Source organism: Nymphaea colorata, chromosome 5 (genome assembly GCF_008831285.2).
Source record: "Nymphaea colorata isolate Beijing-Zhang1983 chromosome 5, ASM883128v2, whole genome shotgun sequence".
NCBI classification, from domain to species: Eukaryota; Viridiplantae; Streptophyta; class Magnoliopsida; order Nymphaeales; family Nymphaeaceae; genus Nymphaea; species Nymphaea colorata.
In genome coordinates, this window is record NC_045142.1 from 2,237,025 (window position 1) to 2,245,769 (window position 8,745).

Below are 8,745 nucleotides of genomic sequence, written 5' to 3' on the forward strand. Positions count from 1 at the left end.
AAAAAGTAAAAATATATATAAAATATAATATGAATATAAGTATAAATTATTGGGTTATGTTGGGGCGGGTCCTGAGAATAAAAATTTGTGGTTAGAGACCCACCAATTTCAGGTTAGGTACCCAAGTAATCAGTCTGATGCCCAGTCTTAACAATAGGGATGAAAATATAAATACTCTCTTGAAAAATAACATAAATTACATTACAATTGCTTATGTTTGAATTTGGATTTGGATTTAGATTTAGATTTAAAACAGCTGCCGCTCTATTTGCATTTTTTTTCTTATAAGGATTCTGATCACAATAAAAAAACCAAACCAACTATGTGTTCGATTAAATAAAAGAAAATCCTAATATCAAGACACAGTTTAGATCTCGTGAGTACTATTTTCTAACAAAGTCAGCTATTTCGGGTCGGGTTTGGATCGACAGTTATAAATCCGATCCACAAGAAACCTGATCTTTCCGCGCTAGAAGACCGCCGCTTTCGCTTGGGCCCCTCTTAATTAGGGAGTAAACGATAATGCGAGGGAAAAAATTTTCTATGGGGCACCGTTCTTCGACTCTTATTCAAAAAGAGACCTAGATGGGCATTTTTCCTATACAAGGATACTCACAATTTTTTTTTTCTTTGTCTCAACTAGTATAATGTATAAGAAGGCAAAGTTTGATTATTATAGATGTTATATTTCAAGTAGTGAGAATATAATGCTAAGTTGAAAGGTATACTCTTGTCAATAAGAGCCTTTGGTTCTCGCATTAACTGAAAATTTGAACAGGGTTTTATGGTAAAAGTTTTACGAAATTCAAATCTTATACTGTTTAATTTTTTATCCTCTATTATTCCTTCGTAGTATTAATTTTTGTTGTAAAAGACATACTTTTAATGAGATTATTAATTCGAAAATTGAAGTTTGTGATTACATTTAATTTAAGTAAGAAAGCTTCGCTTAAATTATTTACTTAACTAAGTATTAAATATAATTTTTAACTTAAAAATGGAGATGAGAAGCAAACTGTCAAAGCACATAACCTGCACCCGCCGATAGAGGCTTTTATAGGAAAGACATCAGCCGATGTGTCATTAATAAAAAAATCTCAAAACAAAAGGGATGATTTTGGAAATTATCCTCAAAATAATCTGAAAATCCCGTAAGCGATGCACAAGACAAAACTTTCATGGCTCGAGGACGATGATGGTGAGGGCGCCCTCCACCTCCTCCTTCTTCCTCTCTTCCTTACTTCTTCCTCCCTTCTGCACTCGACCTTCCTCCTTTCTTCCTCTTCCTTTCCTTCCTCTGCCTCAACAGGTAGACATCCATTTCCCTTGTTTCCCTTCCTTTACTCTTCGTGTTTCGGTTGTACCTTCCCTGCCTCGGGAAGTAGGAAGAGGAGGAGGAAGAAGACGGGAAAGCAGGGATAGTAGGATTCAGGAAGAAGGGAAGAATTGGGGTTTTCCGGGTGATCATTTCATGCGACGGAGTTGATCGAGGGAAGCCATGGCTATGCAGGGCACGGATATTGACCCTGGTGAGTTGGACGAGATAATCGCCCGTCTACTCGAGGCACGATCGTCGTCGAGGGCTGGAAGGCAGGCCCGCCTTACAGAGTCTCAGATTCGGCAGCTTTGTGTCGCTTCCCGGGAGATCTTTCTCAGGCAGCCTAATCTCCTGGAGCTCGAAGCCCCGATTAAGATATGCGGTGCGGTTTCTCGCTCTCTGGATTCTCGAATTCTTGCTTCATTTGCTCTGTGCTTTGGATATTACGCTGTGGATGTTCCGGCGTTATGGTGTTCTCTTTCTTATTGGTCTTGGTTTTCTGGGATTTTTTGACGGTATTTCTGCTGGAAATTGCAAAGCCCTTGTGTTCACTGTGGATTGCTTGCAAATTTTCCAGTTATTGATCCTAATTATTTCTGCCTTTGCTTAAACCGTTACTGCTTATAATTCTTATTCTAAATTTACGATATGTTTTGGTTCTTGATCATATCTCGTGTCTCCGTTTGCTGCTAGATGGTGGTCGTTTGATAAATTTGTGTCCCTGTGCGTGTAGGTGGGCGCTTGTGCTTGCTTGAGAAGCAATGAGTTGACTCCAGTTATATTTCTATCTTTTGCTTTCTTCTCACCGTGACGTGCGTATCAATAGACTGCTGATACATATGAACTTTTTCCAGTGGTTTTGTTTTCGTAATCACTCTTTGAATTTCTTAGTTTCTTTCACATAGCCTCACGGATTTCTTATCGTGACTGAACTTTGGATTGGCCATATTGAGGTCATGCGTTCTGTGACTAGATTTGTTTAGGACCTATTTAGATGGCTTGTAGTTAGTCTTAGAATACCTTGCATTAGTTTCAGAACCGGCATGATACTCACTAACCAAAATTTTCAAGGTTGAAATGACGATCAAACAACTATGAACTAAATCGTCTTATTATGTTATGTCGGTAGGTTAGGCCTACACTTACATAAAAGTTAAGAAATCACTATGTGCATCACGCTTTAAAGCACTCCTCTTAATAATCATTACCACGAACAGGCAAGTGTATTATCTGTCTGCAAACATATGATGAATGCACAAAACTGACATGCATGTACTGTGTATTGATTAATGATTATCTCCGTCAGCAAACATGCTCAAGTAAGTCATAATCAAAACATGCAATTATTTGGGTCAAGAAATACATGGTTAAGATACTAAAAGGTATCTCGTCTTTCATACCATCATCTATCGACTGTCTGGTAATCATATGATAATTTTTTTTCAATTACTTCATAGTCTAACTTAGGTGGTTTTAATTGAATGAACAATCAAATCAGAAGAGTTGCATTGTCATGTCTCATTTTTCAACCGACCTTCTATCTTCATTTTGTCACTAGGGTTATGCAGAAAAGGTGTTCAGTTTCTACCGCCTAAAAGCCTCTGTTTGCCAAGCTCATTGAACTGAGGAATGAGACAATTTGTTTAGTAGAGATACTTAATATGACTATTCATTTTTCATATAAAGCAGATCGTGACTAAAATATCATTTTAGCTAAAGGGGAGTTTGTTAGATATGCTTGAGAATTTTAAAAAAATAGTTGTAGGTTATTGATTGCTTGTCAAATTAGAGAATCTGATTGCCACGTGCAATGACGAGTGTAGGAAGTTACAATTTTTCTTTTTTGGTAAGTTATAATCCTAAACATGCACCAAGTGGGTATAACTGTACAAGTTAGCACCTAAGTAGCGGTTACTATTTTTTAACATTTTAAATGATTTTTTATCTTTGTGGTTACATGCTTTGAAACTTTCTAGCTTTTTACCTATGTTATGTGTGCTGTATTCCAACTTGTTAGAACGTATCCATAACCATTTTACTGTTTAATTAAATATAGAGCACTTTTTACTATTCAGTTAAGCAATTTCTGATAAAATTTCTTTTTCTGCAACTTATTTATTAGGTCCCAATAAAGTGAAGTGCTTTTTACTGTTAAACTGTTTGATAGAGCTTGTGTTGTCAGTATCACATGGTTTATGTTGACACTAATTTATTACTATTTCATTCAATGTATGTTATTTCTGGCTCTAATGGCCTTCTCTGCATCTTCAGTTCCTAATAGAAAGATCAACTATATCTTTTTGGGCCAGGCCCTATCTTCAAGTTATATATCTCACTAGCACTAAGAGTTGAATTTAATTGCCATGTTCCTTTTAATTGAAGGCGCAGACTTCTGATCCAGATGGAACCTTAATAATGAACTGAAGCAAATGTCTGAACCAGGCAGTAAAATGCCACTCTGAACTAGTACCTGTGTATGCCAGTTAGGCATACACAGAGGTCAGACTTGGGACCATATCTAGGTGTTACCAAATATGACTAAACCGTTTTCAGACTCATACCCTGAATTTTAGCCCAGACATGAAAATATCAAAATCAATTTGGAGTTAGACTCATCAAACTATAACAAGAATCAACTACAGACTGTTCAGGTGTTGTGGTGAAGCTCTGTCTACAGAAATTTTGAAGAAAAAATAACTGTTCATCCATACTTTCATCCGCAGAAGTTTGAATGGGGAGCATTTGAAGGCATATTTGCCTGCAGGTTGTCTGTTCAGGTCATTCCTATGGAGCAAAAAGCTTCCACCAACGTTGCAGTAAGCAGTAAGCTGGCCCAGTCTTTCGCCCAGACCCCTTTCCAATAATAAAAAATGGTTCAATTCTTTGTGTTTGATTGAATCAAACTGTATCTGAGTTTATAAACTGAATCCAACCCAGTTACTTAATGTGTTTAATTGAAACATGAGAAAATGGTTTTAGCCCGATTAATGTGTCCATAGAGATATCCCTAGCATCGATTTTCTGTAATTTCTGAAGGAGGCTGTGATGAAGGCATTTTTCTGTGTATGCTTGAAGTAGTAATGGCTTAAGTAATCATTTTACTGTAGTTATCACTTATCATGTTTCCTATGTCACTTGATTTGATGTATCATTCCTCATTGAAATTGTACTTTTTTCCCACTAGAAGTCATTCGTGTTTTCTTCAATTATTGCTGAAATGCAATTATCTGTGTGGTCTTGCATGCATAAGGGGCTTGTAGGTTTCTGTAGTAGTCTGTTGCTGTCAACTTCAATAAGGCTTTGAACTATAACACAGTTCCTGCTTAGGGTTACTCCAAAATTGGAGGCTATCATTGATACTGCATGCAATGTGGTACGGGCTGAAGGACTATGCATCTGCAGTCAGTAAATGGACAAGGTTTCCATTCACTGGCGAACCTCTCATTTCTTCAATCAATTCAATGTTATCGTAACAACTAAGATTGGAACTAGAAGTTGGAAAAAAATGTAAGGGAATAAACAGCGAAGACCCACACAGAAATATTGAATCCATTTAACAAGAGATTTTGCAGTTTGAACAAGAGAGAAGTACTTATAGAACATGTTGAACTCCATCTGTTGAAAACTGAGATGCCCGATCAGCTTAGAAATTGATTTATCTCCAGAAATGGACAAAGTATCAGATGGGAAAAACCTTTTTTCCGTTTGGATAGACAAGCTGGAATCAGGTTTCCACTTACTGGATTATGAAAACAAGGTTGTTCCCTGGCTATTGAACACTAAGCCTTCTGCAACTTGTAGGACTTAGTCCAAGCACCTATCAGCCAGAACTCTTGTTGGTATAGGAAGAGAAAAATGACGGGAGAAAAAAGGGTAAATTGGTGCAAAACTTGGCATTTCCTGAATTTGAGTTTCTGTGGTTCATCTAAATGCAGAGGTCCTAATTTGAGAGGATTTGGTATGTGCGACAATTATTTTCTCAAAAGAATGGTATGCAGGAATTCCTACAGAAGTCAAGCTTTTTCTATATCTATTGTAAACAAATAGAAATTGGTGAAAATGTATTCCTTCGGCCTGTTGTTATACATTCTTTTTTTATTTTCAGGTGACATTCATGGGCAATATTCTGATCTTTTGAGGCTTTTTGAATGTGGAGGGTATCCTCCTCAAGCTAACTATCTATTTTTGGGAGACTATGTTGACAGAGGCAAGCAAAGTCTTGAGACAATATGCCTTCTTCTTGCCTACAAAATTAAGTACCCGGAGAACTTCTTTCTTTTGAGGGGGAACCATGAGTGTGCTTCAATTAACCGTATCTATGGCTTTTATGATGAATGTAAAAGGAGATTCAGTGTTCGTCTCTGGAAAGTTTTCACAGACTGTTTTAATTGCCTACCAGTGGCTGCGCTTATTGATGACAAGATATTGTGCATGCATGGTGGCCTTTCTCCTGATCTGACAAGCTTAGATCAGGTAAAAAGTTTAAGTCGCCCAACAGATGTACCAGATGCTGGTTTGCTTTGCGATCTGCTTTGGTCTGACCCTGGTAAAGATGTACAAGGGTGGGGGATGAATGATAGGGGAGTTTCTTACACCTTTGGTCCAGATAAGGTTTCCGAATTTTTGTCAAAGCATGATCTGGAGCTTGTCTGCCGTGCTCATCAGGTTTTAGTTGATATTATGTGTTAAATATTTACTTTCGTGATTAATATTCCTATTTAGTAAATATTGAGGGAAGGGTGACCATTTTGCAGGTTGTAGAGGACGGATATGAGTTTTTTGCAGACAGGCAGCTTGTAACACTCTTCTCAGCACCTAACTATTGTGGTGAATTTGACAATGCTGGTGCATTGATGAATGTTGATGAAACTCTTATGTGCTCTTTTCAAATACTTAAGCCTTATGAAAAGAAACAAAATTTCTTCATGACAACCAGGATATGAGGGATTCAATGTTGCAAGGGTGTCTCCTGCAGCCAAGGTTTGTTGAGCTCAATCCTTTGCTTCCATACATCTATATTTCACGTTCTGATCTCTTTCCTTTATCTGTTTGGAGTTTGACTGCACGACTATGTCCTAGTCTACATGATAAGTATTTGTTTGAATATGCCTTATTGTCAATGGATATGTGATACTTTCAGACAAGATGTTACGTGGTGAATTAGTATGAATTAGTATGCAATTTGACACATGGGGAATTGAGCAAGTACATGGTAAAATAATATAGTGTGAATTAGTATGCAATTTGACACACGAGGAATTGAGCAATTACATGGTAAAATAATATAGGAGTTAGTCTGCAACTTCTTGATAGTCTTGCTGTTATCTTCTCTTTCCAAGTATATAGTTCGTGCTCTGTAGGAATTGCTGCAGTTAAGTTACACTTTCTTTTTACGTGTGAAGATACTTCAGAAATGCTTGTGTAAACTTGTAATGTCCTGCTTCTGTAAGATAAATGAATTACTGCAGTTGAAAATATGTTTCCTTTCAAAGGTAATCTGGAAATGTTTCTGTGGACTCGTCACAAGGTACTGTTTCCTCTAGTATTGGCTTTGGTTACTGTAGAAGTGGAAACTAGGAAGCCATTTTGTAAAGCCACTTCCCATTTCCTGCAGTCACAAATCCATTTTAAGGTACCTTGGGAATGCTTGCATGAACTTGACTGTTAGGGTACTGCTTGGTCTTGTGATGACTTTGTTGACTGTAAAAGTTCAAGGTCATTTTCCACCTTTCCTGTCCCTTTTCTTGACTAGCAAGCTGGGATTTGGCAGAACCCTGCCAGTTTCTTTAGGTCACAATCAAAAGAATTTCATGTGATCTAGGACGGGGAACCTGTCTGGTGGTGTATTGTCCTTTCACAGAGTTTGGCCAAGGGCCCCCAGGTGGGCAAGAATTTCAACCAGTCTGTTACTAGCTGCATTACTTGTAACTGCTGTACTAAACCTTTTTAAAGCTAAGCAAAATTCAATGGTATCTGGTCAGCCTCCCCCTCCCCCTCCCAGCAATCTGGTAGCTCTCAGTACTCCTAACAGTGCAATCAAAGCAGCCCTGATTATAGTTGCCTTTGCAAGCATTCATTCTTTATATTTTTTACTTTATTTTTTTGTTCCATTTTTTTTTCAATAAATTTTGCTGATTCACAATTGGTTCAGCTGAATCTGTAAATCAGCCTATATCAGATTTGATAAGCTCTTGTTACAACACTGCATCTTACTGAAGAAAAGAGGACCTTTCACTTACCTTTCGTAGTAGAACTTCTATGGTATCTCCAGCTCTCCCTTGTGCGTGTGAAGCACTCTGATTGATCTTGATATAACCTTGATTGAGGACAAAAAAAATGTGACACAGTGAGTTTATGATCTCAGGTTTTATGCAGGTTTCCTGGAGACTAGTTGATGAGACAGCATTGCTTCCGGCTGACTTGTTCTATTAAGATCCTGTTTGGTTATGATCAACATTTCCTGAAATTTTTGGATGTTAGAAACGAAGAACGTTGTGTGTATACTTTTCTGGCATTTGGATGTAAACTAGAATAACAGAAGTTGTATATTTTAAGAAAGCCGGAAAAATAAAAACCAGCTGTCAACTAGGTCTTTTGTAACCTGGTAGTTGAGCACATCATGATGTATAAATCTCTCTCTCTCTCTCCCTCTCTCTCCCTCTCTCTCTCTCTCTACGCGCACACACATATATATATATACATATATGTGTGTGCGTATGTGTATGTAGAGGGGGTTGCATTTGAGTGCACAGGTGAGAGGGATTACTAGGTTCTTGATAGGATCCACGAGCCTCTCTTGGATCGTTGCTTTTATTGAGGACAAGGCTATTGGTAGTGGAGTTTAAATATGCAAGATCTTGTTGGATGGTTAAAAATTTAAAATCTATTCTTAGAAAAGTGATAGAAGGATTAGTGAAAATTTATGGAACAATATTCACAAGGTTTTATGGTGTTTTCAATGAAGAGTGTTTAATTTTTAGGCGTTTGAATATATGTATAGCATGTAGCACGATGAAATGCATTGGGCGGCCTTGATGAGATGGGGCTATTTTTCGTCTTTTTTGATTTTTTTGTTTGTTTGTTTTGTTTTTGAGTTATTGCTTTTGACTTTGATGGGGTTTTTCTTTTTTACCATCAACAATGATGTGATTATTTCTAGCACTCAACTGGAACCTGTGTTAGGGGCCAAAGGTAGAACCTTCTACTTTTCTCAAGCACAGCCAATCAATCCTTGAAAATATCCAGTCAAGGTAAGAAGGTTACCGCACGAAAAGTTGAAAAACCAATGAAAGGCAATTTTAAGGACACAAACTGCGCATTATTAACCAATTATTCTTGCCCAACGGATGGAATTCAATAAAACGAGATGGTGGGGCAGAGTTTGAAACTTTCTTGCTTGGATTCAGTGGTGTAGCAGTCCCTATCAA

General features: G+C 37.6%; 1 protein-coding gene across 4 annotated transcripts; it reads left to right on the plus strand.

Moving 5' to 3' along the window:
* Positions 1–1,170: 1,170 nt before the first annotated feature.
* Positions 1,171–7,933, plus strand: LOC116254042 (serine/threonine-protein phosphatase PP1). 4 transcript variants are annotated; one of them, XR_004172616.2, is made up of 5 exons: positions 1,171–1,700; positions 5,424–5,983; positions 6,073–6,298; positions 7,470–7,579; positions 7,683–7,933. XR_004172616.2 is itself a non-coding variant. In XM_031629077.2 (4 exons), exons 1-3 carry the CDS (start codon positions 1,499–1,501, stop codon positions 6,259–6,261), a joined length of 951 nt encoding a protein of 316 aa, XP_031484937.1. In that variant the 5' UTR covers positions 1,171–1,498; the 3' UTR covers positions 6,262–6,298; positions 7,683–7,933. The 4 variants fall into 4 exon arrangements, 2 of the variants coding, with proteins under 2 accessions (XP_031484937.1, XP_031484936.1); XR_004172617.2 differs by having other exon boundaries at positions 7,694–7,933; XM_031629077.2 differs by lacking the exon at positions 7,470–7,579.
* Positions 7,934–8,745: the final 812 nt, after the last annotated feature.